Below are 12928 nucleotides of genomic sequence, written 5' to 3' on the forward strand. Positions count from 1 at the left end.
AGGGTCCTGACAGAGCTCCAGGTCCAGGGTCCTCAGAGGAAAGTGTTCAGCTAATCTCGAGGAAACACATTTTTGGAAGCATCTTTTACTACGAATTTTAAAGAGAAGCCCTTTCTAACAGTCAGGTAATGTCAAGGGGAAACAGGATGCAAAATCATGAGCATGGGTTCTGGAGCCAGGCCCTGAGGCTGCACCTCAAGCTGTGTGATCTCCGGCAGGTAACTTGATCTTCTAGGGCCTCTGTTTCCTTATTTGTTAAATGGGCATAATGGTACTCGTCTCATAAGATTTGGGGAAAGATTAAATGTGTTCGTTTGTGTAGAGAGCTTAGAATCAAGTCTTGCATTTTCAGAGAGCTTCATTAATGCTAGCTTTGTGCCTGGAGGTGGTGAGCGCCCTATCTGTGGACGTGTGCACACAGCAGTGGAGGACCCGGTGAGGCAGCGATGTGTGCTCAGAGAGCTGGGTTGGGATCCTGGTCTGTGCCTCCACCGACCTTTCCCGGAGGGAGCTGGAACCTCAGCCTCGCCCATGCCCGCTGCCCTCGTGGGGGAGGACGCCTGGCTGTGTGTCCTGTTCACCCCTCAGCCAGGGATCTGGGACCCAGAAGAGAAGACAAAAAAAGGGAGGGCTGGCGGCTGACCTTGGGAACGCTAAGGGTCCTATTCTCCAAAGGCAGGCATTCTGCCAGGCCTGGGGGAGTCGAACTGCAACCCCCTCAAAATGAGCAGGGAGGTGGCTGGGCTGACCTTGTAAGCCTGGCCTTCGGCAGTTCGGGAACATAGATGCGGAAGGGGAACTGCAGCCATACAGCTGAGATCCGTCTGTGGTTTGAGAGGGAAGACAGGCTGGCCCGGAGAGGAGATGGCCAGCATCTTCTTTTCCCCTTGCTGGCAGCTGGGAGGTAAGCCCTGCCCTTCCCTGGAAGCATCCTGAGGCCCTGGGCTATGGAGAAGACAGACAGGGGACAGGGATCATAGTCACCTCCTCGACAGAGGAAGAAGCTGAGGCCCAGGGAGGGGACAGGCTGGTCTAAAGGTCTCAGGGCCAGTTAGCTGCGGAGCTGGTCCTGGACCCTGTGCTACCCCTGCCCTGGGAGTCTGCATTCCCTGGGCAGGTGCTGACTGGTGAGTGCCCTGGCGTCCTGAGGTCCAGCCTCAGCTGCTCCTCTTGGGGCGGGCTGTGGGGAGACTTGGCTGTGGGCTGCAGGCTGCCCCAGGGGCGTGGAGCTGGGCAGGGCCGGCGCCACTGTCCCGGGACTGCTCGAGAGAAGTCCTGCTGCCTGAGCCCCACTCCAGACTGGGCCAGACCTGGGACCCTTCCTAATCCCTCCTCTTCCCTGAGGTTCTAGGTCTTTTCCATCCACACTCAGATTCTGAAAGGCTTTGATTCTCAGCTCCTAGAAGCTCTTGCAGCCTCATCACCTCTTTCTCTCTCTCTTTCTTTTTCTCTCTCCCCCTTCCTCCCTCCCTTTCAGTCCCAACATTCTAAGTATCTCAGCTGCTTGACGTGTCTGTGGCTGACTTTAATAGAATAGCCAATCTGGAAACAGGGATGGTAGTGCCCCTTTCCCCAAGAGCTGGTGCTGCCGGCCAAAGGGAGGTGGGATGGGGCCGAATATAACCCAGGCTCCCCCAGGACCTCTCACCTGGAAGTGTCAGAGATGGTGATGAGTTGCCCTCGGGAACATCACAGCCTAAATGGCTCCTGCAGCCCATCTCATGCTAGTTAATGGCCTCTGGGACGGCTCGGAGGGGAGGGGAGGGGAGGGGAGGCTGGGAGGGGAGATGCTGACAGGCTTCTCTTCTATGTGGTGTCAAGATTTCTGAGAGCTCTTTTTTTCATGTTGGTAACAGGTGTCCTGCAAAAGAGGATGCACCATCACACTGGGCTGGGAAATAAGCCTGACCAAGCTCTGTGGATTTTCTTTCTGCAGGACTTATCAGAGCCTTTGATGTGTTAATTCACAAGACCAAGTAGGGCCTGCAGTATTTCTCTAACTTGGGAACTAGAGCTTCTTAGGAAGTGCTTAGCAAAGTTACCTCTTGGTAAAATCAGGGAGATAGCCCCAGAGAAAGGGAGGAAGGGACTCCGGAGACCACCTTGGCTAAAAGCACGGGCTTTGAGATTTGGTAGACTGGAGTTTGAATCCTGGCTTGGCTACTTGCTCTGTGATCTTGGATATCACTTAGCCTCTTTGGACTTTCGTTTCCTTGCCTTTAACGTGGGGGCAATAATAGCATTTGTTTCACAGAGGTAAGGTGAGGATTGAACGATCATTCGGGAAAAGTGCTTTGCACAGTGCCGGGCACAGAGTGAGTGCCTGCCGAACGGGAACCGTCATCTCCCTCACTCTTCTTCTTGGATTCCAGGGCCCTTTTCCCTGTGCCAGAGAGACCTCTGTTTATTCCCACTAGACATCTGGTGTTCTGCCAGGCACTGCGTGGCTGGAGTGTGGGGGGCAGTCGGGTGAGGATGTGGAGGCCTGAGGCCCAGGGTACGGGGACCTTTACAGACATGTCACAAGGCTGGCATCCCAGGGGGGAGGACTGGTGTGTGCAGAGCTTTGGAGGTGGGAACACTGAAGCCCAGGCTCATCTCTGGTGACTGTCGGTTGGCCTCTCTGAGGCCTCTTAAGCAAACACTCCAGTTCCAGATAAAGCAGGCCACCAGGTGGGTGGCTCTGGATATCTGGCTTTCTGGGAGAACCCAGCGTCCTTTCACGTGGGCAGGTGCCCCGGTCTCCCCGCAGGGCCAGGGCCTGTCTGGGCACACAGAGGGAGCCATGGCCCAGGGACTTGGCTGGACCAGAAGCCATGGGGTGGTGGGCCCTGCGCGGGCGGGGCAGCCCTCCAGCGGGTCTGGTGCAAGAATGTGGGACCCATCCCGGCAGTGAGCAGGCAAGGCCTTGGCATCCGCCAGCCCCTGAGGGCAGGCAGCTAGCTTAATTTTTATTCTCTTTTATTGTAGAAAAATTCCTGAAACCTGAGGTCACTCTGTTTTCCCCAGCCAGGCCGGAACACCCTTCCTGTGGGGAGTCCTGTGTGGTCACCTAGCTGGGGCCTCAGTCACCCGGCTTGCGGAGCAGGAAGAGAGGGAGGAGAGATGGGCTCCACGTGTGTCAGCCGTGCTCCCAGGAGCCACGGGCACTGCTGAGAGGCTGGCGGCTGGGCTGGGAGTGAGGCGTGGTCCGGGGTCCCACCGGGTCTGATGGGGGCACCTCCTTTGTTTGTTGGGTACGTGGTGTTTCTAAGTTAGATCGACGTTTACAAAAGAGTTTGGAAACGGCTGGTGGAGGGTCCTCTGCACCCCCGACACCACTCCTGTGGAGGAAACACCTGCTGTAGAGCCTCCGCTCTCTTCTAACGTTCCTCCTCGCTCTCCCACACGTGTGGTGCGCACACGTACATGCACACCTACATCCACACTCCCGTGCGTGCTTCTACCCTCAAGGACGTCACGCTCGCCAACCCCTCTCTTGGCCAAATCCTTCTTTCCTAAGGCCCTGTGCCCAGGGCTCGGGGGAGGGGCATAGCCGGCAGCTCCGTTTTGCCCCCCCTTCCCCTCCCCCCACTGGAGAGCAGTTGAGGATGGGGGCTGGAGCTGGAAAGCGGAGCTGGGTCCTCTCTCTACTGTCCCTCCCCCCCGAGGAGGGCAAGACCAGGCTCACACCTGAAGACCCACTCGGGCAGGGGCTCCTTCCCCCACCCACGCCCTCCTGCTCCCAGCTGTGCTTTGCGAGGCTCCTTCCAGGTTCCTGGCACCCTGCTAAATGCTGGGTGAACCAGCTAGGGTGGTGATGCATCCTCACCACCAGTGAGGTTGAGAAGAGACAGGCGGGGAGGCCAGCTGCCCTGGACCCCATCCAGGGCCAGCCTTTTACCATCTGAGTGATCTGGGGCTGGGCCCTACCTGCCTCTGACTGTGTTAAACAGGGCTACTGGTGTGATCCCAGCCTTGTAAGCCGGTGTCTCTAAGCCCATGGAGTGTCGATCAGCAGGACACCTGTTAAAGCCAGACTCCCGAGCCCCACCCCAGACCTGTAGCATCTGCCCCTCGGTGTGCAGGGGCCTGTGAATCTGCATTTTAGTGAACTTCCTCGGGTGGTTCTGACCCGTGGGTGGGTTTGGGCACCTCTGATGTTAACTCCTCATGGCAAAGGGGGGCACATAGGGTTGAGTGTACGTCATGGTCGGCCCCCTTCCCTGCGCCCCACCAAGAACACAGAAGTTGATTCTGATGGCAGATGGGCACTTAGGCGAAGCTTCATGGGGAAGGCGTGTCTTCACTGAGTTTCCAAAGATGAGTTGGGTCATGGAGTGAGGGAAGGCATTCCAGGCAAAGAGACAGACTGGCCGGGGGGTGGATGAGTTTGTGGTCCACAGTGTATGTTATGGGCAGGAGAAGGAAAGGTACGGGGGCCCAGGTCCAGGTCATCTTCCTGGGGAGGTGCCTGCCCAGGAAGGGTTAACCCCAGAGCTGCCCAGGTCCTGTCCACTCAACTTCCACCTCCATCCTCCGAGGAAATGGGTTTTCCAGGAGCCTGGATTGGGCCAGCGGTGACTCGTGGCTCTACACGGATGGCAGAGGAAGTGACTCAGGTCCTGGCGGGAGAAAGTGAGCCATTGGTCCCCTGCCTGATTCCCTCTCCCCTACCACGAGGATGGGCAGGGCTGGGCCTGCACAGCCGGGGCCCTTCCTCCTGGGGATTGGCAGCCAGGGAGTCTTGGCTTGAAGGGGCCCTGGCCCCCTCCGCTCTGCCTGGATCCTTGGGGACTCTGATGGTGGTCCCCATTGTGTCAAGCTGAGCCAGACTGTTTTGTTCTCTGTGTTTACGGAAGGCCTGAGGTCAAGGGCAGCTGCTCCAGAAGGGGAGCTGGGGAATGAGGGCACCCCTAGGGGGCTCGGCCCCCCAAATCCTCTCTCCCAAGCTGGAGTTGCCTGCACTGCCTGTGGTCTTGGCTGACCCCCGCCCAACCATTTTTCTCTCCTTTTCTTTGGGGGTCTCCCAAAGCCAGGGGGCATGCCTCTCTAGAAACTGACAGTGCCAGCTCTGCAAGGAGTTCTCTAGGGTGAGACTGAGGTCTGTGTCTTGGCTCCCCTGGCGGAGATCTCGGAACAGATGGCCCGTCCCTAGTCTCAGTTTCCTGATCTGTAAAATGGCAAAACAGTAGGACCAGCCTTACAGGGTGGCTCTGAGGATTTCATGATAACGTAGATGGTGCCCCAGTTCAGCTCTCCTGTCCTTTAGAGGCTTCTGGGGACAGGCTCAGTTCCTGGCTGTGAGGAGGGAAGTTTTCTGGGTGGGGTTTCAGTCTTCCCGGGAAGGAAATTTCATGCTCTAAGAATTTCCCATCAAGGTGCTTTGGAAGTTGAGCTGGCTGTGGGGGCCCCGAGGGGGTTACATGGAGGGTAGGAGGGAAGGTGTAGGAGTAGGAATCTGTGACAGGTCCAGGGGTTGAGTGAGGGGCAGGCATAAGCTGGTCAGGAAGGATACAGAGATATCTAGATGACACCTATGGTGCCTGCCATGTGCATGGCCCTGCTCTAAGTCCTCTACAGATATCAATTCATTTAATTCTCACAATGACCCTTGCAGTAGTCTCAATTTTTATTCCTATCTACAGATGAGAGTGAGGCCCAGAGAGGGTGAGTAAATAGCCCAAGGACACACAGCTATTGAGTAGGGGGACTGGGATTTGAACCCAGACAGTCTGCCTCCAGAGTCCACTAAGGGTGGGTTAAAGGAAGCCAGGCAGTCCCTCCCCTCAAATCGCAAGAATGTTCATAGGACTAGAGTTGTTCACCTTGGAGTGGCTATTCAAGTCGCCAAGGTAGAGTGGGGATGAGCCAGGAATGTCAGGTCATGCCATTGATCCCTGTCTGTTGGAATCATGGTAGTTCACAGTGGTGCAGCCTCACTTGTATCCCTTCAGTGATGGGGAGCTCACTCCCTGTTTCTACCTTTTACCTCTCAAAGGAATCAGTCCAGGAGGACTGATTGATGAAAGCAGATGATTCTGCCCTGTCCTGGGCCCTGTATACTGATAGTGGTAGCTCACTTTGAAGGTCAGTGGGCCGGAGAGATACATGGATTCTGGCCAGCTCCATCCTTGTTTTCTGTATGACGTCAGGAAATCACTGGCCCTCTCTGGGCCTTGAATCCAAATGCCATAAGATGGAGAATTGGGGCCAAATTTGCAAAGTGATTGTGAGCTCTGAGTTCAGAAGTATAAAGCCAGGGGTCAAAGCAGGGGTGGGTGGAGGGCTTCTTGGAGGAGGTGTCATTTGGATTGGGGATCAGATGTAGACAGAGACAGCGACTGGCAGAAAAAAAGAAGGAAAGAGAAAGGGTCCAGGAGAGACATGTTTCTGTCCCTGGATGCTGGATTTCCTTTCGCTGGTCTGGGGTGGCAGTTTCAAAAGGAGCCAAAATGGGAGATGCTGCTTTGGAAAGATCCCCAGTGTTCTCCTTACTTGCAGCAAGTAATAGATCCTTCCTTCTCCCTAAAAACAAAAACAACAAAAACCAAAAAAAAAAAAAAAAAAAACCCAAAAGGATCCAAAATGCTCAGAGAGGACACAGAGTGAAACCTTAAATATCATAATGTAGGAAACAGCGGCCATTCCCCCAAACACTTTTACATCCTTCCTCTCAGGGGTCTTGTGATGTCACCAGGGCAGGATGATGAACCTGACTGACCAATGATTAGACTGACCAGGCCCTAGAAATTGGGGTTCCATTACACATGGTAGGACCCTGGAGACGGGCTCTAGCTTGAGGAGGCCAGCTTTGTTCAAGGAAGGCCCAGCCCAGGAAGGAGACAGTGAACTCCTTCATGGACCACCCTTCCATTTAATGCTGCCCTTAAATATTCCATCTAAAAGCCACTTCTTCCCAGAAGCCCTCCTTGGTTTCCTCCCAAAGTCAAACTCCTCTCATGCCCCATGGTTGCCAGGCTTCCTTTTGTCTGGCTTGTGGCAGATGATTGCATCTGTCACCACAGCCATATGTAGTCCCTCACAGGATGAGGATGGCTGTTCGTGACTGCCAGCACCCAGCTCAGTCATAAGGCCAGCTGGCAGTGGGGAGGGCCCAGCCACCCAGCATCTCTCTATAAGTACCAGGCACGCAGGTTCCCTGCCAAGCACTACAGTCCTGACCAGGCAGGGAAAGCCCTTGCCGTCTGGAACAATCTTGGGCAAGTCATTTAATTCCTTGGATCTCAGGTTCCCTGTCTGTGAAATGGGCCAATGGTAGGGCTGACTTCACAGGTTTGGAATGAAGATTAATACAGGTATAGGGGTGAGGGGGGTGGGTCAGCACAGGCTGGCAGGTAGTAGGTACTCAGCTAATAGAGGCTGGTGGGGGGCATTCTACACGAGGATGGGGCTGAGGGGAACTGGATCTCCCCCGACTTGGGCCACACTATGTCTCCTGGCCAGACTGGGACATATGCCCCCTGCCTTTCCAGCTGCCCTGGGAACTGGCTCCCCCTGGTGGCCATAACAGGAAGTGCCTGTCTCCTCTATCCCCTGGCTGTAGAGGGCGCTGTGGCTGCACTGATCCTTCACTCCATTTCCCTCACTGTCCACCTGCCCAGCGACCTCCATGCACACTAGGCCCTGTGCACAGAGATGGATCAGCAGCTCCCTGGCTGGCACCAGGAGGAGGGATGTACCATCCTTCACCTCCCAGAGTTGGCTAACGGGACCCTATGCAACAGAAACAGACACACAGGCATAGAGAACCAAAGGAGGCCAGGACTGACTGTAGAGGGAGTTGAGGAAGGCTTCCTGAAGGAGGTGACCTCTGAGCTGGGTCTTAGAGATGATGATGGTGAGGTTCCAGGAGGAGAGCCCTGCAAGCCCCCTTTTTCCTGTGTCTTCTTCAGGCCTGGAGGGAGCAGGGTGGTTGGGGTGGTTCCTGGTGGTGCTGGGGAGCCTCCCCCACCCAATTCTGGCCTGATTACCCCATCACTGCTGGATCCTCGGGGAGGTACTATTATTCGTCCTGTTTTCCATGACCCTTTTACAGGGTCATGCAGCGAGCAAGAGGTGGAGCTGGGACTTGAACTCAGCCACTGCCTCTTTTTAATTTTTATATTTTAATTTTACTTTATTGAAGAATACTTGATTTATAATGTATTTATTTCTGCTGTACAGCAAAGTGATTCAGTTATACAGTTATACATATATTTTCTTTTTCGTATTCTTCTCCATTATGGTTTATCACAGGTTACTGAATATAGTTCCCTGTGCTATAAAGTAGGATCTTGTTGTTTATCCATCCTATATGTAATAGTTTGTATGTACTAATCCCAAACTCCCAATCTATCCCTTCCCCACGCCCCCCCTTGGCAACCACAAGTCTGTTCTCTATGTCTGTGTCTGTTTCATAGATATGTTCATTTGTGTCATACTTTAGATTTCACATATAAGTGATAGCATATGGTATTTGTCTTTCTCTGCCTGACTTCACTTAGTATGATAATTTCTAGGTCCATCTGTGTTGCTACAAATGGCATTATTTCATTCTTTTTTATGGCTGAGTAATATTCCATTGTATATATGCACCACATCTCCTTTATCCATTCTTCTGTTGATGGACATGTAGGTTGTTTTCACATCTTGGCTGTTGTGAATAGTGCTTTTTGAATTATAGTTTTTTCTGGGTATATGCCCAGGAGTGGGATTGCTGGATCATCTGGCAACTCTATTTTTAGTTTTCTGAGGAACCTCCATACTGTTCTCCATAGTGGCTGCACCAATTTACATTCCCACCCACAGTGTAGGAGGGTTCCCTCTTCTCCACACCCTCTCCAGCATTTGTTATTTGTAGACTTTTTAATGATGGCCATTCTACCTGTGTGTGTTGATAACCTCACTGTAGTTTTGATTTGCATTTCTCTAATAATTAGCGCTGTGGAGCATCTTTTCATGTGCCTGTTGGCCATTTCTATGTCTTCTTTTAGCCACTGCCTCTTGATGCTCAGCTCCTGGCAGCTCTGGGGAGGTCCACAGACTGTTTCCACACTTGCCTCCCCACCTCATATCCCACATCCACGCTACCCTGGCTTCTCCCTCTTCAGGGCTGGCACAGCCACCCTGTGGGTCAGGCCCTCAAGCCAACACTCCTGGCCTCTTTCAGGTGGTGACTTCTCAGGGTGACTTTGGGGAGGAAGATGGCTGCCCAAGTGCTGCTGCAGACAGTATCGTTCCTGCTGGGTCTGCTCCTGGTTCCAGGTAGGCTTTCCTGGAGGTACCCTAGGACTTAACGTTAAAATGGCATCCTTATGTTAAGGATGTCTAGGTCAGCTGCCAGCACATCCACTAATCCATTTGGGCAGGCACAGGCCTGAGGACACAGCTTAGCAAGTGGATGATGGAACCTTGGAGAAAAGATAAAGGCACCCTTCTTTCTGGCAGATGCAGCCCCACAGTGCACAGATGGGAGTGAGGAACATGGACTGGGTTTTGGCCCTATTCAACTCTGCAGCCAGTGCACCCTTGTGCAGTACACAGCCTGCACAACTGTTTGTGGCAGGCATGGCCTCATTAAATATTTTATTGCTATTTAAAATATTATTTTATCTTTGAAATTATTATTGATTTTGAGTTTGTTCTTTTCATATTTTGAAGCCAGTAATCTTTGAATAGGGTAGACTCTCATTTTTGGAGACCCTTTGAGGTGTAGGTCCTTGGAATGTGTGCGGGTCCTAGGCACTGGGCTCCTGTGTTCTGGGCCCAGAGCCTGCCCCCGGACCCAGAGTCCCATCTGCAGTCTCTGCTTCCTCAGGTGCCTGTGGCGGGGGCCCCCGGGAAGACTTCCGTTTCTGTGGCCAGCGGAACCAGACGCAGAACAGCAGCCTCCATTATAAGCGGGCATCTGAGCTGCACATCTCCATCAAGAACACTGAGGAGGCTCTCACAGTCCATGCGCCCTTCCCTGGAGCACACCCGGCTCCTAGGTCATTCCCTCATCCCAGGGGCCTCTACCACTTCTGCCTCTACTGGAACCGCCATGCTGGGAAATTGCATCTTCGCTACGGCAAGAGCGACTTCGTGCTGAGTAACCAAGCCTCTGACCTGCTGTGCTTCCGGCATCAGGAGGAGAGCCTGGCCGAGGGGGCCCCACTGTTCGCCACCTCTGTCAGCTCCTGGTGGAGCCCCCAGAACACCAGTCTGCCCAGTGCGGCCGGCTTCATCTTCTCCTTCCACAGTAAGGCGACTTCCAGGCATAAGGAACAGCTTGGTCGAAGGCCTGGAGGCGGGGAAGGCAAAATGCACGGCGGGGTTAAAGCAGACTGGGCCGAGTGTCAGGTCACGGAGCAGGCGCTCTGTTCGCAGGCAGTGGGGAGCCAGGGAAGGTGTCTGAGGAGTGGAAGAGTGTGATCCAAGGTGTGCTTCCGGGAGGTTTGTGGGAAGGTAGGGGTGAGGGCAGAGGGGCGAAGTGCCATCCAGCGGCTGCGGGGAAGGTCCAGGTAAAGGAAGATGGGGAGTGAACAGGGTGGGAGCAGAGAGAATGGAGAGACGGGACTGGAGGTCAGGAGCCGGAGGAAAAATTCTGCTTCATCAGCATCACCTAGATTGTTTATCCCCATTTCTCAGAGGAGAAACTGAGGCACAAAGTTGCACAGCTAGTGAGTGAGGGAGCCAGGATCTGAACCCAGCGGCTGACTGGCATGAGGGGACAGGGGCAGGGGTGCCGGGGAGAGCAAGAGGTCAGAGGTCAGGAAGCAGCGAGGCTGGAGACTGACACTGAGGTGTGCAGACTGTGTGTCTGGCTGGGGTGTGACAGGTGTGGTGTGGCCGCTGCCTTCTATTCAGTGCTGAGTGGGGGCAGGGAGGAGGGGGTGGCCCGAAGGAGGTGGAGGCTCTACTCAGGGTCTAGGATTTCCCTGATTCTGGGGCCTTTCAGGCAGCTGCAGTTTGGGGCGGGGCTGCCAGGGGCGGGAGCAAAGGGCGTTGAATATGTTAGCAGCTCTGGGCCCTTGGAAATGCTGGGGGGTGGCAGCAGTGGGCCCAGGTGCTGCCCAGGGCAGCAGACAGGGGCCGAGGAGGTAGATGGGGCTCCCCGCCCCCAGGCTGGGATCCTGCCCCAACCTGGGAGGGTTTAGGGCAAAGTCAGGCATAGCTGCAAATTGGCTTCCTGAAGAACAGGTCTGGCCTGGTCTTATTTGGTCTGTAGAGAGTTTTTTGAAAACATGAGCCAGGGTTTTCAAATGACCTAAAAATCAGGCTTTCTGCCTTATCAATTCAGATGTGACCACAGGGCCTGCCTTCCTTGCTGGCATAGGGCATGCCCCCTCCCCACATGTCCTTCCTCCCATCTGCCTACCTCATCTGAGTCCCGTCTGAGCCCTGGAGTGCAGCCCTGAGTCTGCAGCCCTTGGGTGCATGGTACCCGAGTGGAGGGCCTAGAGCCACCACACAAGCCCCCTACCCCCCAGCTCCTTCTGAAGGGGGCCTGGCTGGCCCTGGGGAACTGGCCCTCCCAGCTCCCTGTGTGTAGTCAGAAGCATGCCTGGGTAGGTGTGTCCCAGCCCACCTTGCTGGGGCTGGAGTTGCTGGGGGCTCCACAGGACAGAGCCCCGTCTGGCTGCCTGCAGCTCTGAGTGACTTGGGGGAGTCCACTGCATCTCTTGGAGCCTCAGTTTCCTGCTCCATAAAATGGGGATAGAAGCTTTCAGAATCACAGGAGGATTAACTGAGAGTGTATTGAGTGTGGCCCAGGCACCTCATTCAACAGCCTTTGGTGGGTCTGTCCGTCCCTCTCCCCCAGCTCCTCCCCTGAAGACCTCCCACAGTGCCTTGTTGGACACATGTGAGCTGAAAAGGGACCTCCAGCGGCTCAGCCAGTTTCTGAAGCATCCCCGGAAGAGCTCAAGGAGACCCCCGTTCACCTCCGCGGGCCAGTAAGTTAAGTGTGGGTCCCAGTGTGTGAGGGGGAAGGAGGAGGCATCCCCCAGACCCGGGCAGGGCAAGGCAGGGACCTGGAGTGGGCGGCTGTATGGAAACCTCCTCTGGGGCTGGAATGTTCTCATCTTTCCATCTTCTCCCGGAGGAACTGAGATACAGCCCTGGAGGCCAAGCCCCTCCCCTGCCTGAGTCATTAAAAACAAATGTCACACCCACCAGTCCAGGTCAGCCGCACCCAAGCCCTACTCTCCACCAATAAAGTGAAAAGGATTGACCCATTTTACAGCTCAGCAGACTGAGGCCCAGAGATGGGTAGGGCTGCTCTGTTGCACAAAGTGAGTCGGTCCAGGCAGAACTGGGCCCACAACCTGGTGGCCGAGTCCAAGGATAGGTCCCCACCCCACTCCTTTCCTGTTTGCTCTGATGCTCTGGCTTCCTCCCTGCCACCCCCGCAGGTCATTCTGTCTGCCCCACACTCTTTCCTGTGTATCTGCCCGAGTCTCTCCTCTCCCTCTGTCTCCCCTGCCTGGATCCGCCCCTCCCACCCATCAGTCACCCACCCTCTCTCCTCACTGCCAGGCAGCTGCAGAGCCTAGAATCGAAGCTGACCTCTGTGAGCTTCACAGGGGACACGGTGTCCTTTGAGGAAGATCTGGTCAACGCCACGGTGTGGAAGCTCCAGCCCGCTGCCAGCCTCCAGGACCTGCACATCCACTCCCAGCGGGAGGTCAGGGGTCAGGATGGTGGCCAGGGCAGGAAGCAGATGTGGAGGCTGTGAGCACCCCCCTCCTCTGGGCCTCCGGGAGCCAGATGTGTGCTGATGAGGAAGGCCTCAGGCCCAAAGGCTACCTCAGTCAGTGGCTACCCGGTGGAACTGAGGACCCTTCCTGATACAGTGGTGGGGACAGAGGTGGGGAGGGACCTGGTCCCTGCACAGGGGGCTCCTGTGGCACATCCCGGTGGACAGACAACCAACATCAAAATGCCTGTGCCTGCAGCCCTCTTG

At 55.1% G+C, this 12928-nt stretch overlaps 1 protein-coding gene across 4 annotated transcripts in view; it reads left to right on the forward strand.

Moving 5' to 3' along the window:
* ADGRG1 (adhesion G protein-coupled receptor G1) overlaps nucleotides 1-12928 on the forward strand; it is a 32527-nt gene that overhangs the window by 9585 nt on the left and 10014 nt on the right. For 3 of the 4 annotated variants that reach the window (XM_059045161.2, XM_067018534.1, XM_067018535.1), the window contains exons 2-5: nucleotides 9152-9246; nucleotides 9800-10222; nucleotides 11786-11918; nucleotides 12502-12649. In XM_059045161.2, the coding sequence (XP_058901144.1) occupies nucleotides 9186-9246; nucleotides 9800-10222; nucleotides 11786-11918; nucleotides 12502-12649 (765 nt within the window). In that variant the 5' untranslated portion in view covers nucleotides 9152-9185. Of the gene's footprint in view, nucleotides 1-456; nucleotides 905-9151; nucleotides 9247-9799; nucleotides 10223-11785; nucleotides 11919-12501; nucleotides 12650-12928 lie in introns of those variants that run through there. The other variant, XM_067018536.1, reaches the window with a different exon arrangement.

This window comes from Kogia breviceps, chromosome 18 (genome assembly GCF_026419965.1).
Source record: "Kogia breviceps isolate mKogBre1 chromosome 18, mKogBre1 haplotype 1, whole genome shotgun sequence".
NCBI classification, from domain to species: Eukaryota; Metazoa; Chordata; class Mammalia; order Artiodactyla; family Physeteridae; genus Kogia; species Kogia breviceps.